The following is a 26,306-nucleotide window of genomic DNA, read 5'->3' as shown; positions in this document are numbered from 1 at the left end:
ATTGTGGCTTTATTTTTGCTACAGTGTTGCTATATTGTGGCTTTATTTTTGCTACAGTGTTGCTATATTGCGGCTATATTTTTGCTACAGTGTTGCTATATTGCTGCTACAGTGTTGCTATATTGTGGCTATATTTTTGCTACACTGTTGCTATATTGCTGCTACAGTGTTGCTATATTGTGGCTGTATATCTGCTACACTGTTGCCATATTGTGGGTATGTTTCTGCTACATTGTTGCTATATATCTGCTACAGTGTTGCTATATCGCTGTGTGTGGCCAGGCCAATCCCACCAGGATGACTTTGGTGACGTGGAGGATGAGGAAAGCTGGATATCAAGTTTTTGTCCAGCCTCTTAGGTCCTCTGTACTGGTGATAATGAAGTGGCTTTTGGACTGAGCTTTCATAAACTTCAGGAGTCAACAGTTTCTTGGAGCCTGGCCTCTGGCTTCTGCAACAAACAGCACCTTCTCAGTGTTTACTCATATGATGGCTCTCCATCATGTCCTTGGCCAGCATGGAGATCTTTCTTCTTGCCCTAACTCTTTTGTTTCTCCTGGAAGTTTCACATGTTGACATTTCCATTCATGCTTCAGTCTAAACAGTCTTTGCATTTCTGTAACAAATAACTAAATATCATGAGGTAGTTAAAAAAAAAGTAATATACCTAGACTTTGTAACAGGCTTTGTTCAATCCCAAACACCTGGGCCTGAAAGCACATCTCTGTGGCCGAGAATTTTGCTGGTATTTTGGTGATTTTTCCCCTTCCGTGCTGGGAAGCTGGAATGCTGAAACATCTGCACCCTTGTGTGATTGCATGCATGCTGTCTGAGTTTTTGCAATGACAACATAATGGTATGGATCTGGTAGCCTAGGTCATGCATCTCTTTCAGCAGATGCCAGTAACAGCTGTAGCTGAATAATAGATATTATTAAGAAGAAGATGTAAAATAAGGCTGTGAAATAGCATATGCTGGCTGGTAGCAAATGTCTTCCTGATGCTTGGAAGCATGAGATTTGGCATGGGAGTTACATGTTTTGATAAAACTATTGCAGCATTGCTGCTGGCTCAGTGTATGTATTTCAAAGCAGGGATTTTGTGAACCCTCGTGAGAGAGAGAAAAAAAACCATCGTGGCATCTTTGCTGGCCTTCACTGATGCCAACACACTTCAGTATTGAAGGTTGACATATGCACTCCTAGGCAAAAGCACATACCTGTGGTAGCTCAGATTCACTGGCCAACACAACCTGTAGTGCTGAGATTCACTACACAGTAAGGTCAGGATCACGGTGGCAGTTCAGCTGGGAATGCTTCCCGCAGTTTGGTTACTTGGTCAGGAAATCTACAAGGACGAAGCAGATAAACAGGGCTCGTGTTTTTTGTGGTGCTGTCACCTGAGTTGGCTTCATCTGACCTAAGGGGAGCTGGTGGCTGCAGCACCCAGGCACTGCTCATGGCTTTGCAGGGGATGGCAAAGGTGCCTTACACGGGCATCGGTGCTGCGGGACCTGCCCCTGAAACCTGCCAGCTGGTGTTGCAATAGGAATGTCTCCCCAGCACCCTCCCTCTGTCTCCCTGGGGCTGTCCCCACAAGAAGTGCTGAGCAAACGCCATCACCCGTGGTGGGCAGGCCTTGTGGAGGACCTGTGGGTGCTGTGAGACCAGCACAGGGGTGGGGTCAGCACTGGAGCACCCTGCTTGCAGCACGCACTTCTGTGGGTAGAGGCGCGTGGAGAGGGACCCGCCTGTGACCAGCAAAGAGGAAACCTGGATCCCAAACACGCAGCACTGTCAACACTGTAAGAAGAAAATAACAGAAGGGAAAGAATCAATCAGAAAAGAAGAAAGGTCTGCTCCTCTGTGCCTGAGACACTGCAGAGGTAAGAAACCTTCACTCAAAAAAAAAAAAAAAATTAATCAAGACTTGGTTTGATAGTGGGACTATCTAATCATTCATATGTGACATGCAGAAGCTCTCTGACTTTGCTGACAAGATTCCCAGCTGGTCACATGCAAAGCACTGAGTGTTGTGTGCCCTTGGTGGCCTGGCAGCCTTCCAGTGTGGGGTCACAGCATCCTTCTGCTGGGTCCCAGCAGCAGTTTCACTGCAGTCTTAGTTGCTGCCTTCAGACAGAGGATCACTATTTTCCTTGCCAGCAGCAACTTTGTCACTGTTGTTCTTTTGACTCATGTAATTGGAATTTAGTATTTTCAGTGGGATTTACAAATACCGGGAAACCTATGACTCCTGAAGAGGGTGATAGGCACACCTGCTCCATCAAGGCAAACAGGGCTGCAGAGGTTTGGGATGAGCAAATGCTGGATTTGGCAGGAATCATTAGGAGGTTTACTGAAGTGTTGTATCTAAATCTCTCCCTCTTGAACATAAATGTCAGAGCAGAGAGTACAGTGCCAGGGACTTACCTGAAGAGTAGCTTCTTGTCTGCTTATGGATGAGTGAATTTTGCTCCAGCTGTCCCAATACTGAACAGAGGGAGGTGCAGGTGCCTGCACAGATTTCTGGTGTTACTTGCAATGCTAGAGAAGGTAAAAGCCTGCTCACCAGCTGCTGTTTGAGAGCAGTGTGGGTCTCCCATAGGTGCTGTCCACCATCCTGACATCTCTGGGGTTGTTTTGGCTGCTGCGGGGTGGCAGAAGTGGCACTGCACCCTTCTGCTTGGGCACCTGAGCCTCACTGGAGTTTCTGCACAGCAATGCCAGGGATTGGGGTTTCGTCCCCTTTTCTGGAAGGGCTGCAGCACTTCCCAGAATGGTGGCATGTGGCCCAGGGTGGGTGAGCTCCAGTGTGAAATGCTCTAGTGCCTCTCAGCAAAAATTTGCAGAGTATCCCAGCATCAGGATGGGTGGGCAAAGAGCCCAGGGGTTGATCCTGGGCATGCCCCAGCCCAGCCTGCCAGTGCCCTGGGCTGTGCCCACCGCAGGCTTGGACAAGAGCAGCTGTTTAACTGGACACATGTGTGATGCACCAGCTTAGGGCAGAATGTGTTTGCAGGTCCCTAATCATAAGGGGACAGAAAGGGAGAAAAGTAGTCCCTAGATATTGTTATTGCAAAGTCCTTTGCGATTCAGCCACACAGTAGAGCATTACCTCTTATCGTAGGCTCTTCCAAGCACCTTGTTTTGTTGCTTGCTCAATCCTGAGCTGGTTGCACTTGGAAATGGTCCCCAGCTGGTGGCCACCATGGTCAGCTCATGGAACTGTGTGCTGCTGGCAGCTATTGCTGTCTCCAAGGACACTGTTGAGAGACAGTTGTAAGCAATATCCTACGCGTCCTCTTGGATGCTGGACTGTAATGATCTGTAACAGTAAAGGTCTGTGTATGTGACCTGGCCAACTATCTGTCATTAGCATTTAATGACCTCCTTATAACTGTACCTCAGTATAACACTTTCAGGGTATCCAGCCTGGGGCTACTGTAACTCCATGCTTTCTGTGTTTGTGCTGCGTTCTATCCCAGCTGGGATTCTGTATCTTTCATTAGATGCTCTTGGTCATTAATTCCTTCAAACTCTCGCCCTGTTGCAGGCTCCCTAGTCACTGCTGAGTGGCCATGAATGATGCCAGGGCCAAGTCCAGCAGCCCTGAAGGGAGGTGATCAAAGGACAGGGTGTCACCACATTGGAGATGGGTTGAGCCCTCCATCCCAGAGCATGTACTCTGCAGGAAACCTTGTGGTTTAAGGCAAGCAGTGTGCTTATTTCCTGCCCTGGGATTAAGATGAGCTTTTCCGACCAGGAAAAGTAACTGTAATCAGGCCAAGGGATCTAATGCTGGAAACCAGAAACAGAGGTGGAAGAAGCCATTTCTCCCCTGTTGCAATCCAGAATGCTTGGCTGTGTTTCTTGCTGACCTGAGAGGATGGGGATCAACACAGCGGGGGGTGAGGCAGAGGATCAGGTGTGCAGTGGGAAGCGCTATGCTGGCAGGGTGCAGGATGGGTGAGGAGGAGTTTGATGCTTGCCTCTTGCTAGCCATGCCATCCCAGGGCAGCCTGGGTTAGGGGAGCAGGCTGGGGCCACCATGTTCCTCAGCACAGCTGCTCCTACCTGCTGGCTCTGCCTCAGTGGATGCTCCCTTAATGCTGAGCAATTACAGAGCGTGGCACCTCTGCCACCCACTCAGCCCCAGTTTCCAAGGGGTAGTAATTTCTGCCTCCAACAAGAGCAACCTGCTGCCAGTCATGTCATGGAGATGGAGCATCTTTTGGTTGCCTCTGCATTTCACTCACCCCCAGGCTAGGGAAGTCATCACACACTCTTGTGTCAGTGGGTTTCAAGTCTTTTGCAAGGCAGTCCATGGACTGTCTATAAAAGCTGCCAGTGCAATGTGATGACTGACCTCTGTGTCAGCTCAACTAAATTAACTTGTGAAGTTTTTATGTATTTTTCACCAAAACCTCTATGGACGACGACATGGTCCAGTAGCTGCCTGAACCAAACTCGTGTTTAAGCATATCTGAATCTTTCCACTCCAGCATGGGAAGTTGCTTTATGGGCTTATTGCCTAGATGCCTTTGTGACTGTCCAGAGGTTTCACAGTTAAATCCCAGCCTTGCTCAACGTAAGTGTGGACCCCAGCAGGAGCTGAGATGGCTGCTGCAATGAAAGAGGCAGAAAATGTTATTGGCTTGGAGGAAATCCACATGGAGAGACAAGAAACTCCAAAAGGTGGGTTTATATTGGTGGGACTAGAAAACTGGGTCCTCATTTAGCTGGGGTAGAGGGAGGGTCCCCACTCCAGCTACCTAACACCTTGGTCCATGGAGTCACAATTGTCAGCTTCAAACTGCTCCTCTCCCATTGCAGCTACCAGGCTGGTGGCCGCTACCTATGGTAGTGGGAAGAGCCATCTGAGTTGTTTTTTCTCAGGTCTCTGCTTTGTGTGAACAGTTTATTATATTGGCAATTCAATGACTTTCTTTAATTTGGATACATTTTCTATTTCAAAAGCATTTGAAAGTGAAAAACTTTGTAGAAAAGCAAAAAAAAAAAAGCCTACATTTGAAAAAAAAAAAAAAAAGAAATTTTCTCCTGAAATTCTGAGTAAGTTCTGTTCCATTTCAGAGGTAATGTTAAGAGGTTTGAGCTGACTTAGTTGGGCCTGACATAAAAATTTATGCAGCTCTGGCTTTACCTAATTAAGAGTTTGAAAGTGTACACATACTAGAAGCTTTCTGCCAGGTCTGTTTATAAAACTGTCCTAGCCCTGATCTTGAGATGCTTTGCTTGTTTCTGAAATGGGGTGGGGGGTGTGTGGGGAAGTTCAGGAATAAAGGCTTAGGAGGTGAAACTGAGCCCAGAGCTCCTGGCTGTGCTCGCCTTGCAGGGCCTGGGGCTGGGGCAGCCCCCAGCTCACACTGGGAGCGAACCTGCACTCCAGGGATGCAAAGGGACTGAGCCTCACAGCAGTTTGGGCAAGGGAAAGGAGCAGACCATTGCCCAGATGCAGTCCAAGCCATGGGTTTCTAAGGCAGCAGGGGTAGCTCAGTACAAGGCTGCCCTTCCTCCATGCCCAGCCCGCTCTCTTCCCCACTGGCTGCTGCTTCAGCAACCCTCTGACATGCCCAGCCACCGGCGTGCCCAGGGGCTGGTTAGTGGACACACACTGGTAGATGTTTCCAGCTTATTTCCTGGTGCAGTCCCACAGTAGCATGAAAATCTTTGACATTTAATAAAGAGGGGGTAAAATTTGACTGCTGACATGTTTTGTATCTTTTTCCCTTTGGTGTTCAGGGCAGAAGACATTTACAGTGGAAGAAGCTGTGGAAACCATCGGGTTTGGGAGGTTCCACATTATGCTTTTTCTGATCATGGGCAGCACGGGGGTAGGTGTCTGCAGCTATCTGCACCGGCCCCAAAAACCCTCTTCTCATTTTCCTTATTACTGTGCGGTAACAACCATAAGCACCATGAGCACATATTGCAGTCCATATTTTTTTGCATATACGTACCTCCTCAAGCAGAATTTCTGCTGTTTCATCTTCGGCCAAAATAGATATCAGCCACAATAGATATCAGACCTATTTCAGGGCAAAGCTGAGCAGGTTGGCCCAGAGCACCCTGGCCTGACCCCTGCCTTGAAGCCCTGTCCCACCAGGCAGCGCTGAAGGCATGTCTTCAGTAGTGCCTGAGAGTTACATTCAGCCTCCTGACAGCACTTTTTATGCCATCCCCAGGGCACCCAAACCCTGTGCAATCTGGCACAGAAGGGCTGCCGTCCTCTCACCTTCGGCTACCTGAAAAATTTCCTAACTGCCAGGGTCTTGGGTTAATGGTGCATCTGGTGTGGGAACTGGGTCAAAAGACTGAGGCCAGGCTGAGGTAAAGATGCAATGGAGACATGTACATGAGCATCACTGCAGCTGAGATGTAAAAGCCTCCAGCTGTGTGTAAATGATAGGTTCATTTCTTAACTGAGGCTGGCTTTTGGGGCAAACAAATGCAGCAATGAAGTTTTTAATAAAGGCAGTTTTGAGAGGTCATCTTCATGTCAGATGCCTGAAATCACAGCCAGGTACCTAACCAAGCAGCTTGGTTTCCAAATATAGTTAAAGATCTTCCACTAACACAGCTGGGTAAGATTCTTTTCTGCAAAGGCTGAGCCTTTCCAGCCTTCCTAGATACCTGCTCTCAAGGGCCACCTTTCTCACTTCCTCTCCCTGCTTCCAAGTGCTCACATCTTCCAGATCAGGCACAGGCTCAGACCACTATGGAGGCACCATGGCTTCACAGGGCTGTTTTGGTATGGTGGGACTGCCACAGCTGCAGGCTTGGTAGGACTGAGGGACTTTTCTCTGTGGACTTCTTGTGGCTTCCCTTTTTGCTAATGTGCACACTCGTTCCCGAAGGTGGCTGAAGCCATGGAGATCATGCTAATAGCTGTTGTGTCCCCTCTCATCCGATGTGAGTGGCAGCTTCAAGACTGGCAGGTGGCTTTAGTGACAACGGTGAGTGACTTGTCTTCTCCCTCATGCAGGTCATCCACCATGCGGTCATTGTCAGGGGCACTGCCTCAGGCTTTGTAAAGTACATTTCCCAGTGGACCGAATAAATTCTCAGGGATTTGTCCCTCCTCTCAGGGACAAGGACAGTACCACAACTGCAGAAACCTAGAAAGCAAGCTGACATGAGCACGTGGTCCGTGCCCAGAACTGTAATGCCAAAACAAGCCCCCACTTCCATATTTTTGTTTTTAAGTCCTTGCCATCCAACCCCAAGCTTTGAGGGTTGAAGCAGTGAGTGTCTACGTGGAGGAAGACGACCCCTGCAAGACACCTCACTCATGGTTCTGGGCACTGCACTTCATCCTGCTGTTTAGAGAGCATTCAGCCCACCCGCAGTTCAAAGAGCAGAGCTGCCCAGTTCTGCTGTGGGCAGAACCAGCTGTGGGCCCTCCACAGCTGCATTTCAATTCCCCTTAGGTGGTGTTTTTTGGCTACATGGTCTTCAGCATAGTGCTCGGACTCCTGGCCGACAGGTATGGCCGCTGGAAGGTGAGTGAGCGCTGGGGGGCTGCACGTCCCCTTCCCGAGCCCCACAGGAGCCTTGCACCTGGCTGAGCCACTGGTTTGAATACCCTGCTTTTTCCCCCGTTGCAGATTCTGCTGCTCTCATTCCTCTGGGCAGCCTACTTCTCCTTGCTGACCTCGTTTGCCCCATCCTACATCTGGTTCGTGTTCCTGCGGGCCATGGTAGGAGGTGGCGTGTCAGGCCATGCGCAAGGGTAAGGCCGTGCCCTGTGGTGCGAGCCAGCCTTCACTGGGAGGTTAACGGAGGCACCCACGGGCACCGTGGTGGGGGTTACAGCGAGAAAGGCCCTTCAGCTCATTTTGGCTGGCCGTGGCGGAGCGTTCCCCTTGTGCTGAGCCTGATAAGCTGTGGCTGTGCTGCCACCCAAGGGAGTCGGCAGGGAAGGGGCCTCTGTGGGGGCTGGAAGTGGAAAGGAGAGCGAGTTCCCACATCGCCTTACAACAACATGTTCTGTAATTTCACTGAATCCTGGTCAATCAACCTAAATTGCAGTTCCCAAGGACCCCCAGCCCCTGGAACAGAGGGGACAGCTGGTTTATGTTAAGCAGGTGACAGAGGGATTATTAAGCACATATATTATAAAAGCAATTAGACAGGTAACAGATGAGCAAAGGCTGCTTCCTCGTAAAAAAGTCACACAATTCTGCTTAAGTAGCAAATTCTTCTTGAACTGATGTAGAATGTTCCCATTTAAATGAAACTTTTTGCTCTGTTGCAGTGGAAAGGGAGACGTGGAGCAGGGGGAGGAGAAATTAACAGCGTTAACAATCACTTCACTAGGAGCCTGGCAAAATAAGTTATTTCTTTTGACCCTCTCAGGGAAACAAATGCAACATTTCAGCAGCTTCCATTGTTCTTGAAACCTGGTTGCTGCCCACACAGGAAAGCCTCAAACCAGTTGCATTGACCCAAGAGCCCTTTGCTGGAGCGAAGGACAGGAGGGAGACAGATGCCGTTGGGAGGAGAAGGCATCCTGTGCCAGGGTCACGCATCTGCTGAGCTCCTGGTGTTGCTTGCCTCGTGTGTGTGTGGGTCATTCCCTGGGCATGGTGTTTGCTAATGAGTCTAATGAGGATGGAGGGAAACTGCATTTATAAAACACTTCAATAGCTGAGATAGCAGGAGCCAACATGGGCCTCTCCCCACCCCTCTTTCTTTCTTGCCAAGGAAGTACAATTCACACCTGGGAGCTTGAGAGATGCCAGTGCCATGCCCTCCCCCAGGGGCTATCCAATCATTTGATAAAAAATGGAGCAGACTGTTTAATGGAAAAAAATCACTAAAAATTGTTCATTTCTACAAACATGCCCTATGCCTGTGCTGACACCTCAATCACCTCAAAAGACCTTTCCATAGGTTTCCTGGTGCATAGACTGCAGTGTTTACCTGCCTGTGTCCCACAGCCATGGCCTGGATGGGATTCATGCTGTGCATCTCCCTTGCAGGTGGTTTGGTGCCTGCCCGAGTGGGAAGTGTGTTGAGCAGGGATCCCCTGTCGCTGGGTGCTCGGTGGTGGCAGGCGGGTGGTCCACAGGCAGCGACATCCAGCACCGGCTGAGCTGAGCTGAATTGCTACTTGATGAGTATGAAAATTCTAATTATTGCTGTATTTCTGCATTTTTTTCCCTTTTTTGCTAGGCTTATCATAAAAACAGAATTTTTGCCCAGCAAATACCGAGGATACATGTTACCGTTATCTCAGGTAAGAATGACACGTTACTGTTTCTTTTAGTCCCAAGTCCCAGGAGATTTGCCCCACTGCTGTCTGGAAGCTGGGTCTCCAGCACATCAGTCTTTCTCCCAGACTATTCACACCTGTCTGGGTCTGAGCAAGTAATCTGCATTATTAAAGATGTGCACAGGCAGCCGTCTTTAGAAAAGAGGTGATATCTCCTCAAATAATTGGATGTTCCAAACGTTGCATGGGGAATTTGAGTGATGGCTGACACCCAGTCTCTCAGTTGCTGTATCAATAACGGTGATACCCACTTCAGCGGGGCCAGTGCTGATGGGCCGGCAGGCACTGGAGCTAACGGCACCTCCAGCCTCCTCCAGCCCTGGGCTCATTCCCTCCTCTCTTTGGACCCCTGGTGAGAACAAATGGTTAATGAGGGGACTCCCAGATGAGGTTATAATCTGTGCCCTCTCCTGTCCCTGCTCAGGGCTGGCTCGGGGCTTCGAGCAGGATAGGGCTAGCATGATAGCCCCAAACTCAGCCTGAGACGTGCTAGGAGGGTTGTGCCTTCTTGCTGGGCAAAAACCACAGCAAGCGTGACTCTGGTTGTTGCTTGCTCCAGATCTCTGCAATGGGCACTTGCTTCATGTGCAAATGATCTGTGGAGGTCTCGTTGAGCACATTAATTCATCTGACTGTTGAACCAAAAGTGTTTGTAAATGGTCTTAGTGGCAGGGTTAATTTGTTTTTTAATAAAAATAAAATACTACTTTTTAATAAAAAGTAATATTGCCTGTTTGATCCCAGGGCTTTGTTACCAAAGTGTTGTCAGAAACACAAAGGTTTATAAAGAAAAACAGTCTTGTATTTCTCCCCAGACATTTGTTATTTCTGCCTGCAGATTATTCATGAATTTTCTGTGGCTTTTATGTATTTGTTTGTGCTTTGTGTTGGCTGAGCTCCCTTGGGTGGTCCCCCAGAAAGGGGCACATCTCCTGATGGCAACAAGTGAACTTCAGGGAGGAATGGACTTGCAGATCAGGGGCCTGATTCTCTGGTGGTATAAATTGGCGTTGAGACTACTGGAGACCCACCAACTTCTTGCAGTGGAAATGTGGCTTGGTTTTGCCTTCAGTGCTTGTAAATCTGCTGCTTCCCCACAGAGTTTTAGGCAAGAGGAAAATTCATGAGTGTGAACATTGGCAGAGAAGTGACTGGAAGGACAAAAGAAGTGGCTTTAATTACAATGGTAGCCACAGCTAGTTACCTGTTTTCATCTGAAGCTGATTAAGACTGTCTTCAGCCATCCTCTCCCATATCCTTGTCTGTCTTTCCCTCTTTCCTTCAACCCAAGCTCAGCTTCTCAGATTGACCACCGTAAGGATGGCTCAGTTTGAACCACAGTGCTCTCCAGCACAGATCCCCACTTATCCATGGAACTAGAGTGGAAGGGAAGAAAAGAAAAAAAAATGCTGTCATGCGTTCATGTTTTAACCACTTCCTTTTTCTTGGAAAGGTGTTTTGGTTGGCAGGATCCTTGTTAATCATTGGCCTGGCATCGGTGGTGAACCCAACCATCGGCTGGCGGTGGCTGATCAGAACTGCGTCCATCCCCGGAATTCTTCTCATACTGGTGTTCAAGGTAAGAAGAGCTACTCTCCTTGCTCCCTGCTGCACTGCCACCAACGTGGCGTCTCCCCAGGCACCAAAAGGCATCACCCTCCACCCCCTGCAAGCCTGGGGTAGTCTTTGTGTCCTCCTTTCACCACCACAGCCCTCTTACCCAGGGGGCTTGGGAAGGTCCTGATGGCCTGGGGGGAGCTGCAGGCCAGCTGGTGGGAAGATGTCACCCTGCAGGAGGCGGCTTGGCTTTACTTCGCTTTGCAAAGCCGCTGGCTTTGCTGCCCCACTGTAGCCCTCCAGCACCCCAGACTCCAGTGTTCAGGCTGCCAGCGGTACCCAGGGGACTGTGGTGATGGGCCAGGCATTGAGAGGAAGATGGTCTAGGCAGGGTGTGCAAAAACTCACAAATAATATCTCCAGACTGGTTCTAGCCATAGCGCACCCTCTTCAGATTTTACATTTGCTAGGACTGAGGAAAGAAGCCTTCACTGAAGTGCTGACAGGGCAAATGGGTGTCAGGGTCAACCCTGGCTTCCCCAGGTTTACTCATGCTTAAGAAGTATCAGCCTCGGACATGACGACTGTCTTATTTGTGGGGAGTGATGTGGAAAATCCCTACTTACAGTGTTCGTGGGCACTGCAGTGCTAAGCTGTGGCTGGTGCAAGCCGTGCAGATGTTAATGCCCTTCCTGCAGCTGGACAAATGCACGAGTCCACCTGGGGTGTTACCTGGGCAGTCAAATGCAAGTTTGCTGTGAATGTCCACTCGCATAACTTTGATGTTTGGTTTCCCTGATTACTTTTGCCAGGAAAAAAAATAGGTAGCAAAAGCTTTTAGTCCAGAAGTAAAAAAAGACACAGTCAGCATATGTGCCTTTAGAAAGCAAGTCTTAAATTCATATTTCGATGATACAGATTTAATGGTTTGTAATTTGATAGAGCCACCTTTTAATAAAAAGGCATTTTATTTTAAAAGAACACCAGGTGTGGTTGAATGTTGCAAATGATAGTGATGAGTGATTTAGTTCCTACATTTCATACATTTCTTCCTTTTCTTTAATGGCCTTGTTGATTCTTCCAAAGCTTTTGCTTGAGTGAGTGCCACGTGCCCCAATCCCATTTTAGAATTTCAGTTAAGGCTTGTTTTTGTTAAACCTGTGTCTTTGGCTTCCAAGTCTCACAACCACTTGCCACAGATGGCTCAGCAGCAGACCCCTGGGATCTGTACCAAGAAATGGGTTTGTTGGGCAGGGTGAGTCCCCCCAGCATGGGGTGTGGGGAGCTGGGACACGCAGGAATGTCCCAGGGCACGGCTGGGGAGGGGAGCAGGCAAAAGGCTGCTGCAGCTCAGGCAGTGCCCCGTGCTAACCTGGCCGGGCTCCTCGGTGTGATGGGAAGCTGTTGGGTAGGGTTGCATGGACAGAGAGGCACAGAAAGGCTTTCTGCTTTCAGTTCATCCCAGAGTCGGCGCGGTACAACGTGTCCACAGGAAATGTGGCAGCTGCCCTGGCCACGCTGCAGAGGATAGCCAAGACCAACGGGGCAGTGATGCCCGAGGGGGTGCTGAGGGAGCCCGCCAAGGTAAGCCAAGCCCATGGCACTGCCTGGCCCCTCTGTCCCAGGCAGGGCTGCTGGCATCTGGGGTTTGGGGAAGGAGCAGGACTCCCAAGCACGTCTTGTTCTGTCTCTCTCCCCCTCCTTGCCTGGTTTCTTTCCAAACTATTTTCAGCTACTGAATGTGATGATAAAGATATATTTTTTTCTTTTGGAAAGACAGTAATCTTGGACCTCAAAATGGAATTGAGTTTTCTGCTTTTTTTTCACATTCTTTGTGTTTGCTCAGAAAAATAATGTGCTGAGAAAATATTTGCTTCCTTTACCACAAAAAGTGCTCCCAGCAAAGCATGTTCTTCCTTATTGCCCATCCACCCCCAAGGGGTGTCCCCTGTGCTGTAAGACCTGGGACTTGCTCCTCAGGCTCCCTCTCAGGTATGTGACCCATCAGGCTGCAAGGGTCCCTGCCATGAAGTCAACCCACCACTCCCAGAGGCTTCTCCCAGCCCCTGGCTGGGCTTGTCTGCTAGGTCCCAGCACCTCAGGTCCCCGAGTGTGGAGCCACAGACCAGCAGAAGAAGGTCAAGGCAGGAGAGGCCATTTCACAGCTACCACCATTTCCACCTGTAAGCAGCTGAGCAGCTCAGGAGTTGGTTGCTACTGGACCAAAATGCCCAAAAGCATGTGTGAGTGTTGCAGGTGGGGCAGGAGAGGGGCAGGGGACCAGGACACACACACATATCCCCCCCCAGGCTTCTCCCTTTTACCCCCAGTCCGGGCCCTGCTGACTGCAGGGTGGGAGGACTTGTTAAGGTGGCTTTTTTGACCCCCAAGAGAGGAAGACTGAACAACACTGTTGTCCGGGGCCTCAAAATTATTATCCAGCTCTTTTAAGCCCCTTTCCTGGACCTCTTTGCTGCTTATTCAATCCCACAGGCACCAAGCATTGTCCTTAGCAATTCATGCAAGATGGTGCTATTGTATTGGAATTAGTTAGGATTAAAGCTTCCCTGTAGTTTCATTGAATTTATGTAATGGACCCGCATTGGCTGTGGGAAGGGTTTTAGTTAGTTGTGCACCCTCTCAGGCTTAACCAATGATGAGGAAAATAAAAGTAAAGGCAACCCAAACCATCCCTATGAACTCATCTCCCCTTGCTGGCGGGATGCTGGGGCAGCTGCTGGCTCTCAGGGAGCAGCAGGGCAGGCAGGGCCCTGCAGTGCCTGCTCGTCTCTGCTCACTGGCGTTTCAGGCCTCTCAGCAAGACGTGGCCACAAACTGACTCCCACAGGCAGGGCAGGGGATGCTGGGCACCTCTCCCCTGCTCATGGGGCAGCGGGAGCTGCCAGCAGCCCCAGCAGTGCTGGCCCCCCAGCAGCAAACAGGGACCCTCCAGCACTGTGATGGTCATGCTGGGGCCAGTCTGCTGGGAGCTGAGGGGGTCCTGTGCAGGCCAGGAGTGCTCAGGGTGTTCTCTTCTTCCTTTGCACCACATCCTCTCGTGGGCATCCTTTGGGAAGAGTGGCTTTCCTCTCCCGAAGGCGGATGGAGTGCTGTGTTGCACCGTCTGTCAGTCTGTCTCTGCCACTGGGGGCCTGGGGTGCCAGCTGCTACTGCAGAACGCTCACCCTTACATAAATGATACTTTTTTTAAAAATTCTATTTCTATCAAACTATTTGCAGGAAAGAAGAGGAAGATTCAAGGACCTCATCCACCCCAAATACCTCAGAACCACTTTGCAGATATGGATCATATGGTAAAAAAAGTCTTTTTGTTTTTTATCTTGCTTGTCAGCTCATTCTCTTAGTTGAACGTGTGCAGGGAGCAGAAGTCTCCCACTGACTCTGCTACTACAGAGCACGACTTCTGCCTCAGGAGGCAACTGAAGATTCCTGGCAGCTGGAGGGGGACTACGTGGGCATGGGTTGGGCTGTTGTGATCTTTAGGTTTGTCCTGACCACAGACCCTATGTCAGTCAGTGTCAATGTAGGCAGAAAAGGGCTGGACAGCCAGGATGGTGCAGGACACCGTAAGTCCTTCCTCAGGGCAGGGTGGCTCAGGGGAGGTGGGGTGTGGGCCAGGTGAGGGCTGCAGAACGCCCGTGCCTGCCTGCAGCATGCACCAGTGATGTGCTCGCAGCTCCAATTCCCTTCTTGGTGTAAACTTGTTCTTCCCAAGAGGAGAAGTGCACCACCTTTGCCTGCCAGCCAATGCATCAGTGAAATAGGGCTTCAACAGAAACTCATTAACTGTTAGCAGTGCTGCTGGCTGGAGAAAATTAAGATTGAAGAGAGATGGGTTTCATATGCAATGTTCCTGGTTGCTGTATGCAAGGGTAATATATGTTTCATTGGCTTTGCTGTCTGGAGTGGAAATGTATAAATAATAGGTCCGTAGGAACTCATTGACCCAAAATGTTGCTAAGTCAGGCCTTGATTTTTTTGTTTTTTCCCCTCAACTTGTGTGTTATGAAATATCTTATTTTTTTTATCCTCCTTTCTCTCCTAGTCCTCCCAGGAGTTACTGGCCTGTTCTTGGGTTTGCATTCCCACCTCCCATGTCCCAAGCATCCCCCACCTCCCCGGGCAGCTTGTTTCCTAGCCCAAATTCTGCTGCTCATTTCTGAAACTGCCAGGGGATAAAAAAGTGAAAATTACTTCTCGGCCTGCTTATGATTAGGCATATGCTGAATTACTTGATAATGACATAGCCAGGCTGCCATCACCAATGCTGTGTTCTTGACAGCCAGCCAGGGTGTGATGGGAGCCTCTCCAGCCAGTTAACGAAAACTTCTGAAAATCCCTGGGCAGAAAGGATAAGGACTAAAAAAAAACCCTGGACAGTTGCTTCATGTGAGCTGCAAGCATCGGGGCCTGACACTGAGACTCCCTGATCCCCTGGGAAAGGGGTGGTTTGGAAATGTCTCTGTTATCAGCCCTGTGTGAGGGAAGGGACCGAAGGGGCAAGCTCTCCCCAGCGTGACCACAGCCCGTCACCTGCTGCAGAGCAAGAAACAGCACTAAGGGGCAAGCAAAAAGGTGGTGGGTTGGCCCTGGCTGGATGCCAGGTGCCCACCAAAGCTGCTCTGTCACTGCCCTCCTCAGCTGGACAGGGGAGAGAAAATATAAGTAAAGGCTCGTGGGTTAAGGGCAGGGAGGAATCACTCACCAATTACTGACTCAGGCAAACGAGACTTGACTTGGGGAAAAATTAATTTATTACCAATCAAATCAGAGTAGGATAATGAGAAATAAAACGAAATCTTACAAACACCTTCCCCACCCCCTCACCCCCCTTTTTCCTGGGCTTAGTTTTACTCCTGATTTTCTCTACCTCCACCCTGCCAGCAGCACAGGGGGACAGGGAATGGGGGTTGTGGTTGGTTCATCACACGTTGTTTCTGCTGCTCCTTCTTCCTCAGGGGGAGAATGCCTCACACTCTTCCCCTGCTCTAGCGTGAGGTCCCTCCTACAGGAGACAGCTCTCCATGAACTTCTCCAGCATGATTCTTTCCCACAGGTTGCAGTTCTCCACACACTGCTCCAGCGTGGGTCCCCCGTGGGGTCACAAGTCCTGCCAGCAAACCTGCTCTAACCTGGGCTTCTCTCTCCATGGGGCCACAGGTCCTGCCAGGAGCCTGCTCCAGTGTGGGCTTCCCATGGGGTCACAGCCTCCTTTGGGCATCCACCTGCTCTGGTGCGGGGTCCTCCATGGGCTGCAGGTGGGGATCTGCTCCACCGTGGGCCTCCATGGGCTGCAGGGGCACAGCTGCCTCACCGTGGGCTTCACCACGGGCTGCAGGGAAAGCTCTGCCCCAATGCCTGGAGCACCCCCTGCCCTTCCGTAGTCCTTGGTGTCTACAATGTTGTTGCTCTCACATAGTCTCACTCCTTTCTTTTGTGCAGCAACTTTTTCCCTTTCTTAAATATGTTATCCCAGAGGCACTGCCACCATCACTGATGGTCTTGGAGCTGGCCGGCATTGGCTCCATCAGACACAGAAGAGGCTTCTCGCAGCTTCTCACAGAAGTCACCCCTGTAGCCCCTCTCTGCCAAAATCCTTCCATGCAAACCCGATACAAAGATAAACTATGAGCTGGAATGGAGTCCCCCAGGGAAGAGCAGTGCATGGGTGTAGGTGGTGGTGGTGTGCCATGGGTGGAGTGACCGGTGACCTGGTGGGTACCTGAGTCACTGCTGGGATCCAGCTAAGGTGGTCCATCACACAGAGCTGGTGTGTGCAGCAGGGGTCCCAGTGCACCCAAAACCTGCTGTATTTCATTTTCCTCACCTTCCCTGTCATTGCTGCTGCTCACTGCAGTGTTCCCACCCGCAGGCTTGGCATAGCTTTCGCATATTACGGCGTCATCTTGGCCAGCGCTGAGTTACTGGAGCGGGACCTCGTCTGTGGCTCCACTGCACCACAGCTGCAGGACTCTGGTGATGACCCTGAGAGCCACAGCCCCTGCCATTGCCACTTGTTTGGGCCAGCCGCCTACCAGACCATGATCATCAGCACAGTTGGAGAGATCGCACGTAACCTCTTCTCCCCTCCCTGCCCTGCCATTCCCTTCTTACAGCCAGCCAATACTCACTGCAAAGCTTTTAGCTGTGCATACACTTAGTGATGTGCCAGGGGTCGAAATGTCCTCAGCATTGCTGGCAACTGCCAGGCACAAGCTCTTCAGATGACGGTCTGGGACACAGGCCATTAGCTGGTGGCAAGGGGCAAGGGAGGGCGTTGCTCCCCAGGTGAATAATTCAGACGCATCAGAGTCCTTCCTTCAGCACGGGTCCTTCCAACAGCAGGGCCACAGACCTCCTCTGCAGTTAGTATGTACCAACAGTCTTGGTTAAACTCCAGGGGAAATTTCTCCTAACAGTGAAACCAAGTCAGCTTCCCAAATCCCCAGACATGCAGGTTTTGAAGTCAGAAATAACCAAGGACTGCAAATAGATTGATGTAATTGAATGCACCACCCAAGTGCCCTGTTTTCCAAGAGGTGGTGGCCTCAGGAGCAGGTCCTGTGCTGAGCACTACAGCAAAGGACAGCTAAGCGCCCAGGGAACCCACAGCAAACCAAAATGCTTCCTGGTGCAGCCTGCCCGGGAGTGCTGGGGCACGGCAGGATGGCCCACAGGCACCCACATGGCACGCTGAAAGAGCCTGGCGCTCTGTGCATGTCTCGTATTGCCGCAGCGAGGTGGATGTTCGCCCTGGTTCATGTCTTGGCAACTGAGCTATAAAGCGACCGGGTGTTGGGTCCTGCAGGTGCAGCCAGGCTGGGACCAGCCCAGCGGACCCCCAGGTGCCTCCCAGCTCATGGGGGAACTCAGTGGGGCATGCTCGGGGCCCCAGGATTTGGCTGGGCTGTGGCCAGAGGGGCCAAAACCACCCAGGTCTGCGGTGCTCACCCAGGGGGTGCCTTCTTCGCATGGCTCAGGACAGGCATTAGTGTCCTGCCCTAGTACAGCAGGGCAAGTTCAGCAAAGGACAGGCTCCATCCTCTGAGGGGAAGGACAAACTGAAAAGGGGCATGGGGAAAACTACAGGATTTGGGTACAGGAAGAGAATTATAGTGTTTGTCCATTTTATAGAGCATTGGGCTGGTGCTGGGAATGCAGAGAGGTAATTTCTAGGCATGCTTTGTAAGGTCTATCAAGACAGACAACCATGGCAGTTAGCTAACATTTTATGGTTTTCCTTTTCATCTCCAGTAAATCCTTTGAATGTTCTTGGCATCAATTTCCTCGGAAGACGACTGAGCCTGTGTATCACCATGGGATGTACAGCCCTATTCTTTCTACTCCTCAACATCTGCACCTCAAGGTAGTCTGGATCAGTATGTGGGTCTTGTTGGGGGGCATGTAATGCTGAGGGCAGTACCTATGGTATTCTCATGTCACCAGTCAGGCCAGTAATTCCTGTACATCTGAAAAAAACCCTCTGACTGGTTCCCTCCTCTTCCTGGGAAAGCAGCGGGAGGAGATGCCATGGTGCAGCAGGATGCAGAGGGGCTCGCTTGTGTTACTGAGCCCACATGGCTTCCCTGAAGCATACAACAAGCTGCTTTCTAGCCCAGCCTAGAAAATTAAAAATCATGTGAATAAGATCCACCAGAAAGACGACATATTTTTCCTTTGCTTCCCCACCCCCCCTGTTTTTTTGTTGTTGTTTTGTTTTTTGGCAATGTTACGTATATCGCCTCTAACTTGTAGAGTTGGGCACTTCAAAAGGAGTTCAAGGCACCAAGAGAAAGGTTGCCCTGAGTGTCGAGAGGGGTATGAAAGACCCTCTCAAGCTGGCAGAGCTTAATGGTTCCTGAAAATCGGAATGGCTTCAAGTTGAAGTTTCCTCTAAACTGTCTGGTAGCCTGACTGCTGCTGGCCAGCCGTGTACACCCTGCTGCCTGCCCTGTGGGCCGCTGGTCCCAGAGGCTGGCTGCCATGCTTGGCTGCTGGAGTGGGAGGCTGCAAACAGTCGTTAAACTGAATTAAGGAAGCTTACAGTTACTCAGTAAGGCACTGGCCTCTGTACTGCTATTATTATTTGCAGTTTTCCCTGAAACTGAGCCTGGCCATCATATGTGCTTGCAATGGATTTATAGAGGAACCGAAAGCGAGGGCTAGGCTGGGAGTCAGACGACTGCAATGCTGAGGGCACTAGCTGAGCCACTACGGTCCTATACAGATCGTTCCCCCTTCAGTGGCCCGGAGGAAACCTAACGTGCAATAGATTGTAGTCAAATGTGCCTTGCCAACGAACTAAGGAAAGACTTGTCAGCAATGAACCTTTCTTTATATTTTCCCTTATATTAAGCTGGTAAAGCCTTAGCATAGAGCGCGTACTAGGTTGCCACTCTGCTGATCACCATTCAGTGATACTAACCCTTTGCTCCACATGGTTTTCTCTCCAGCACAGGCGTGACTGGGTTTCTCTTCATGCTGCGCGCCTTGGTTTCAGCAAACTTCAACACCATCTACATTTACACAGCAGAGGTGAGTCCTCCTGAAAGTACGTTAAGCTGCTCTGGGGCATGAAAGGTCATTTGCCAAGGAATGCTGCCATATTTATTGACTAGTTAAGTCCCCTTTCTTGAACTAAGTAGCTTTGGCTTCCTGGCCACGGTTTTATATGCAAGGTCAGAGAAGGAATGAGAAAATTAGTTGGAGATGTCAAGAGCAGATGGAAGAGGAATGTCCTGCTGAGCCACCTGTTGGTCAGATACTACAAAATGTTGGCTTTGAGGATGCTGTGTACCAGCATCTTATAAAACCCACAATCTTCCCTCTCCCCAACCCCTGCAGTTAGAAAATAGGCTACCGCTGAAATGAACCTTTTCCAGCACTTAAGGGACTGATGTAGTACTATGAGGTAGTATATGTGGTTATATTTGATTTTTTTGACTTACTTAATAGAAATTGATGTGCTCTGTCTGCAAATAGTTTTTTAATCCTTCAGAGCGCTTGTCCTTCATACAGCTTTGGACCCATGAGTTCTGTGGGTTAAGTATGCATTGCTGGGGGTTTTGGTGGTTCTTTCTTTAAACAATTGTGTGAAGTTAATTGTATTGCCTTGAAGATTGAGTAAAGTGATAAAAAGCAAACAGAAGTAGCTCCCTGTATTGGCCTGATACTTCTTTTAATAGTACACTATATTATTTAAGCATGCACTAGGCCTGAATAAATCCAAGTGTCTTAATAGTCCTGAACTGGATGCTGTTGATGTAAAGACCATTGCTGCAACAGCCATATCATAAACAATACTACTCACAATTTAATCAGTGATCAAAACCAAGCTTGGAAATCCCTTTTCTGGCTGCAAGCCTGGATTCTTCTTGAATTACCTTACCTCCACTGGCTTGGCCCAGTAAAATATTTAAACAAAGGCTTACATGAGTATACTTGCTAAAATCTACTGATAGTAACAGGACAATTAAAGTTAAGCAAAACACATGCTTAAGTGTTTTATTGGCACAGGAATTTGGGAGATGTGAAAAAGAAAATACACAAAGCCCATTCTTCTAAGCCTGGAGATTTCTTACTGGGATCTGTTTTCCTTTTTCCTCCTTCTAAATACGAGTGCCGTTGATACAAATGAATAGGCAGTCTTGAAGACTGCAGACAATATCCTTTATTCTTACTTGCCAGATACAGGGCCTGTCAATATAAATTGAATTCTTCCTTTAGCACTCAGCCCATCCTCTGTGACTTTGGTGTGAGCTGCTCAGCACAGCTGGGAGGAAGGCAGTAGTAGGGGTGGTAAGCAAACAGCAGGGGAGTCCCATCCAGCTTTGATTGACTTGCCCCAAAACTTTATTTGGGGTAAAAATTGGCAGATTTTAATGGCACAAATGAGACAAAAAGAAGTCTTTGTTTCTATTCATGTCTTATCCCACTGGCTAGCTGCTCTTGATAATGTAATGAGTCTTTCTGAAGAAAAATTTGAAAGAAAAAAGAAAAAAAAATAAAGACAAGTATCATAGATTGTTGTACTAATCAGATTTCTTTCTGGACTATTTTAGGTTTATCCCACCACGATGCGAGCACTGGGAGTGGGAACAAGTGGGTCACTGTGCCGTGTTGGAGCTATGGTGGCCCCATTTATATCACAAGTAAGACCACGCTTGATACTGTTGAACAATGTGCTGATCATTGCTATCAAATACACAGAGAGGTACCCCTGAAGTTCACCAAAAAAAAGGGGGGGACACAATCAATTTCCCCCTCCCAACTTGGTACAGAGTACTTAGCAGTCTTTGCCAGATGTAGCTCTGCATAAATTTAATCCCAAAGCTGAGCTTGCTTGTATTTGTTATTTTCTGAAAGCTCTTAGAATTGACAAGACACTGTTTTTCTATTGTCAAGACTCTCAGGTGTTTGTGACCCTTTGCGCACGTTATTTCCCCGTTAACTGCCAGCCTCCCCCATGCCACTGAACTGATGTTTGAACTGTTCTTTTGCTTGCAGGTTCTTATGAGTGCTTCTTTCATTGGGGCCCTGTGTCTTTTCTCCTCTGTGTGCATTGTCTGTGCGATCTCAGCGTTCACGCTGCCCATCGAGACCAAGGGCAGGGCACTGCAGGTTGGTATTACCCCTCCAGGAGCTCCTGTGTATCGAAACGCTGTTTAGAAACTAGTAGATGATGACTCAGCCAGAATCCAAACCAACCTCTCCCGAGGGTTCATAAGCCAGAATAAGGCCTGACAGGCAAGCACAGGAACGTGCTGTTGCAGCAGCTTAAAGTGCTGTTATCCCAGTGACCCAGCTCATTTCTCATATCAGAACAAACCAGAACGCCCGCCCTAGCCCCAGCTACCCCATGCGAGCGTGCTAAGCTTCAGCTCATGTAAGCCCCTTTGCTAATATCCCCCGTCCTGACCTGGAGCTGCTGCTTTGAGGCACACACTGTGGTCTGCCCGTGCTGCAGGGAGAGGACAGCAGGTACATACAAGACCTTAAACTACTAAAGCCATTTCTCCATCCCATTCAAGACAAAAGCCCCAGCTGCATCTGTTCCTTAGCTAAGCCTCTGTGGCTACCATTTCCTATAAAGCAATCAGGCAAAACACTAAGCACAAAGATTAAGGGGGAAAGTTTAAATCCAGTCAGTCTCCCACAGACAAGCTGCACTACTTTAATTACAGGAGGTGGTGAGCAGTTCTGTGATTCTAGATTCAGATATACCAGCAGGGAAATTTTCACGTTATGCACGCAGCCTGTCCACATCGCACTGCCTGTTGTTCTGCAGCCTTACCTGTATAAAGCAGAAGACGATGGGCTAGATAATCCACATTCTTTAGCAGCCTAGAGCAAGACAGATGTTTGATCAAACTGTTTTATGTGGCCTTCAGAACCAGACTTTCAAAAAAACATCTATACAAGCACACATATTACATATATATACACACACACACACATGCACAGTTAACACACTTCATTGGGTCACATCTTCTAAGGTTTCCCCAAGGTGCATGGGACAGTTAAACTTAGGGTTTCAGTAAAGGAACATATTAATAATTGCCTGCTTCTTTAAATGGTTGTCTTTTAGAAATGCTTATCGTTTATGTTTTTATGTCATTTAAAATGTGTATATGGTATTTCATAAAAGACGGGGGCGGAATAATCAAAGTTTAAGTAAGGAAATGGACAAGGCAACTTATTCTTTCCTTGTGAGTGAAATTCAACCCCATGCACAGAGGGCAGAGCACCACTTAGGCCTTCAAATGGTTGAATTTACAGTAATTACTAAGCAAGACACTTCATTAAAACTGCTTTAGACATAAAAGGAAAGTTTTGGTTCAACTCCAGTTGGATTAATTTTGGCTAACAATGGTCGAGATAAATGGGAGTGTAATGATTCCTTAATGAGATCTCCCCTTTTCCTGGGGACTTAACTCGACAGCATTATTATCCTCCCTGCTACAAACAAGCATTATAAGCTCCAGCTGCTCTCCTTTACATGCAGAAGTCCAAAGGATGGAAAAATAAAAAAAATGCAGCAAAAACTGTTGAACGTATTGTCCAAGGGTCTCACACGGTACAGTCATTCAACCCGTACAAGAATTTACATACATGATGTGAGAGTTCTTTTAACATGGCAATATTTAGTCCTAAGGCTCCAGGCAATAGATGTGTTCTTTAAAACTAGGTCTAAATGAACCAACTAAATAAAAAGAAATATGTAAGTAACTTTTTGTGAAAGCTAGACAATGACATTTTAAAAGCATATCTGCTCTTGTTTCAGTTTATTAAGACAGCATTAGTCTACTCTCAGAGTCACAGGGATTGCCTATTGGAGGCGAGACCTTTTGGACATATCCAATGCATACTATTTTCCCCTGTATCCATTTCTGTTGTTTTTCATGTGCATGTTACTAATTTTATGTGTGGTTTTTTTTTCTTTCCCCTTTTTAGCAAGTAAAATGAAAGCAAGTGTTTGATGTTGGATTGGGTAGGGAAGAAAAATAAACCTTTGGAATCTGTCATTTCCTGTCAGCTGCATTTGATGTTGATTGCTTCTCCATACCATTTCCATTATTAAAAATTGCAACTGAACAGTGTAAGAGCTATGATTTATATAGGGAAATGGTAAATTTCTCAAGGACTTTCCTTTTCTTATGATTCAATTAATAGATGCTTTCTACATGTCTCGTGAAGTGAGATGAAGACTACTACTAGTAGTACACACACACAAACAGGAAAACAGCCACCACCATCCAAACAGTGGACTGAGGCAAAGGGGGGGAAATACACAACGTAGATATGGTCTTTGCCATAGCAGTTTGAAAGAATATAGTACTTTCCTTTAAAAACAAAATAGCATTCCTCAACTATTTGTGTGTACACCATCTCCATTAAAGTAGTTAAAATTAACATCTCAAAATTCATTGCAGTGACAATTTCTGATGATTTTTAGGATGATATTCAGGACCACAAAATGAGAAGTTGAGTCAAACTTTTCCAGCGGATTATTTAAACAGACATTTTTAAACAAACAGTTTACAGCAGACAGGTAAGTAACTGAACTGCAAGAGTACATCTCCACTCCTGTCCCCAGTATTTTTCCACTGGGAGAACAACTTGACTGTGAAGCTGTATAGGTGTCTAACTTCACCTCTAAATGCACTAAGCCTCCTAAAAAATCTGTGCTTGCAACTTACAGTACAGAGAAACACACAGCACCTTCCTCTGGAAGCACTGTTAAGTTGGTGACAGGGTATCTAGGACTCCTAGGCATTCCTAGATATTTAAGACTTCAAATATCGCAATGGCCGTGCTTCTTATTTCTTAAATCTGTGCTACTGTAGTGTGTATTGATCACACCTGTTTTGTTAGAATGGTCTCCCTCACCACCCTCTTCTGCTGCTTCATCTCTCTCCCTTTTTTTTCTGGTACTCTGGGATGGTAAAACTCCTGCTACAAGCAACTTTCTTGAGGTAATAAAAACTTTCCACAAAACTTTCCACTATGCCCTCCCAACCCCCCACCCCCCCTCCATAAAAAAAAAAAAAAAAAAAGAAGAAAAATAAGAAAAGAAATTATTACTCTGGACAGCTTAAATATCAGCCACATGATCATGGCATTCAAAAGTTACATCAAAGGCCTGCTGCAGACACAACTGAGTGTTCTTTTGAAGTGTCCGCTACATTTAAGTGTGCAGTGCCACCCTATGACAAAGGCAGGTGGATAGTATCTCATCTGGTGAAAGGCAAAAAAAAAGGGGCTTTTTCTGAGTGCATATGTACACAGCAGGGAGGCACAAGCAGCACTTGTACCTAGTCTCTTCAATGATCTATCCACAGCACCACATCAGTGCTATGTCAAAAGTGCTAAGTCAAAAGCAGGCTTGTGTCTTCACAATTCCATCTGCGAAATTCTGGCACCATCAGAGCTCAATTAATCCAAAGACTGCCTGCTCTCCCCAGAACTCAGTATTCATTTAAGATTACGTAAATGAAGGGTATAAACCAACAGCTGAAGCAACCATACACAAGTACTTCTCTAACTGCACTCTCTGAGGGCAGATACAACCATCTATATTGTTGTCAATGCTTCTGGAAAGTAGGGAGAGAAAAAAAACAACAAAGGTAATTTTCCCTCACCTTCTGGTGATTTTAACCGGGACAGACGAAGGGTTGAAAAGCAGTATCTTTCTTTTTTCTCCTCCTCTTCAAACTCATGTACTTCCAAGTGAATAACTATGCTGGTTACATTCTGGCAATGACCTATTTAACAATTTGAAAAAACAAGAGCTTGTGGATGGAAAGGATGCTTTTTTTCCTTTCTCTAAACATACACAAAGACTGACTGATAGCTGCAAGCAAATGTTTTTGCCCTCGAGACTTTGCCATCAACTTCATTAAATAGAGGTACATTAAACTTAAGACACCTCTTAAACGAAATAGTACAAGAATACCATTGTTCCTTGCTGGTGCTGGTGAGAAAAATGGCACAAACCAAAGTATTCTGTCCTTTACTTCCTCCATTAAAAACTCTCAAAGAAATTCCTTTCTTTTTTCTTTTTTTTTTTTTTTTTTTTAAGTTATTTTTAATACACTCTCCCTTACATTTTGAAATTACCAATAACTTCTTTGGGGGCAACTGCACTTTCATTGTACCAGTCAGTATTGCAGGACAATAATATTACACCATCTGTTTTCATGGCTTGTGTTAAATACAGTACAAAGAAATCAAATTATGGCCAGCCACATGCCTTTGGTAAAATTAAAAGTCTGGTGCGATCACATTTTCTTCAAACTCAGAAAGCCACATGTTGAACCCATGTAATGTTTTGAAGTTCAATTCTATACAAACTTCTTTTCTTCCTCAAAGTAAAGTTAAACAGCTGTCACCCCACACAAATGGCAATTTCTGTGCTGTTCAGAAGTATGATGAAAGTTTGGAACTTCAGAGAAGCTCTCCACCTGCCTTGGTCTCCATTAAATTTGTGTTTCAGATAAGGGGTAGAAAGTCCAGTAAATATCCACAAACCTAGAAGTCAAAGCAGTCATTATTTTTTCCCCTTTTCACAATTAACAGTGATAAATACTCTTAGTTTTTAAAAAGTGTTCTGTAGTAACACATGCAGTTCATTTAAGCAACTGACGTTCTTCTCCTTTGAGACGTTTTTTCCGGGGTTGTACAAAGTCATCATCTGAATCATCAGTAAGTTCTGGATTATCTTTTTCACTCTGGCAGTTGGGTTGTACGGGGAACTTTCTTTCAGGATAAAGGTTGCTTAGAAGTTCTTCAAAGTACGCTTCAAGTTTCATGCCGGCATTAGCCACTTCTGAATCAGGCTGTTGGGTGAATTAACAACATCAATGCATCACAACATAGGTTTATACTTAGATCACATCAGGTCTTTTAGGTACTTCTACAAACTACATAAAAAAA

General features: G+C 47.5%; 2 protein-coding genes across 4 annotated transcripts in view; one reads left to right on the top strand and one right to left on the bottom strand.

Annotated features, from left to right (window-relative positions):
* Window positions 1-90: 90 nt before the first annotated feature.
* On the top strand, window positions 91-22,164 carry SVOPL (SVOP like). 3 transcript variants are annotated; one of them, XM_027799389.2, is made up of 15 exons: window positions 91-1,884; window positions 4,607-4,693; window positions 5,759-5,850; window positions 6,874-6,972; window positions 7,447-7,518; window positions 7,624-7,748; window positions 9,194-9,257; window positions 10,747-10,872; window positions 12,306-12,434; window positions 14,091-14,164; window positions 16,744-16,943; window positions 18,126-18,237; window positions 19,330-19,406; window positions 20,933-21,022; window positions 21,378-22,164. In XM_027799389.2, exons 2-15 carry the CDS (start codon window positions 4,615-4,617, stop codon window positions 21,551-21,553), a joined length of 1,515 nt encoding a protein of 504 aa, XP_027655190.1. In that variant the 5' UTR covers window positions 91-1,884; window positions 4,607-4,614; the 3' UTR covers window positions 21,554-22,164. The 3 variants fall into 3 exon arrangements, with proteins under 3 accessions (XP_027655190.1, XP_027655189.1, XP_055567001.1); XM_027799388.2 differs by having other exon boundaries at window positions 4,565-4,693; XM_055711026.1 differs by having other exon boundaries at window positions 4,565-4,693; window positions 19,325-19,406.
* A 974-nt stretch (window positions 22,165-23,138) lies between these two features.
* The window catches only part of TRIM24 (tripartite motif containing 24), a 64,795-nt gene continuing 61,627 nt past the window's right edge, over window positions 23,139-26,306 (bottom strand). The window contains exon 19 of the mRNA XM_055711025.1: window positions 23,139-26,209. Coding sequence (XP_055567000.1) covers window positions 26,000-26,209 — 210 coding nt within the window. The 3' untranslated portion in view covers window positions 23,139-25,999. The remainder of the gene's footprint in view (window positions 26,210-26,306) is intronic.

Source organism: Falco cherrug, chromosome 5 (genome assembly GCF_023634085.1).
Source record: "Falco cherrug isolate bFalChe1 chromosome 5, bFalChe1.pri, whole genome shotgun sequence".
Classification (NCBI taxonomy): Eukaryota; Metazoa; Chordata; class Aves; order Falconiformes; family Falconidae; genus Falco; species Falco cherrug.
This window is presented reverse-complemented; position numbering and strand designations above follow the sequence as displayed.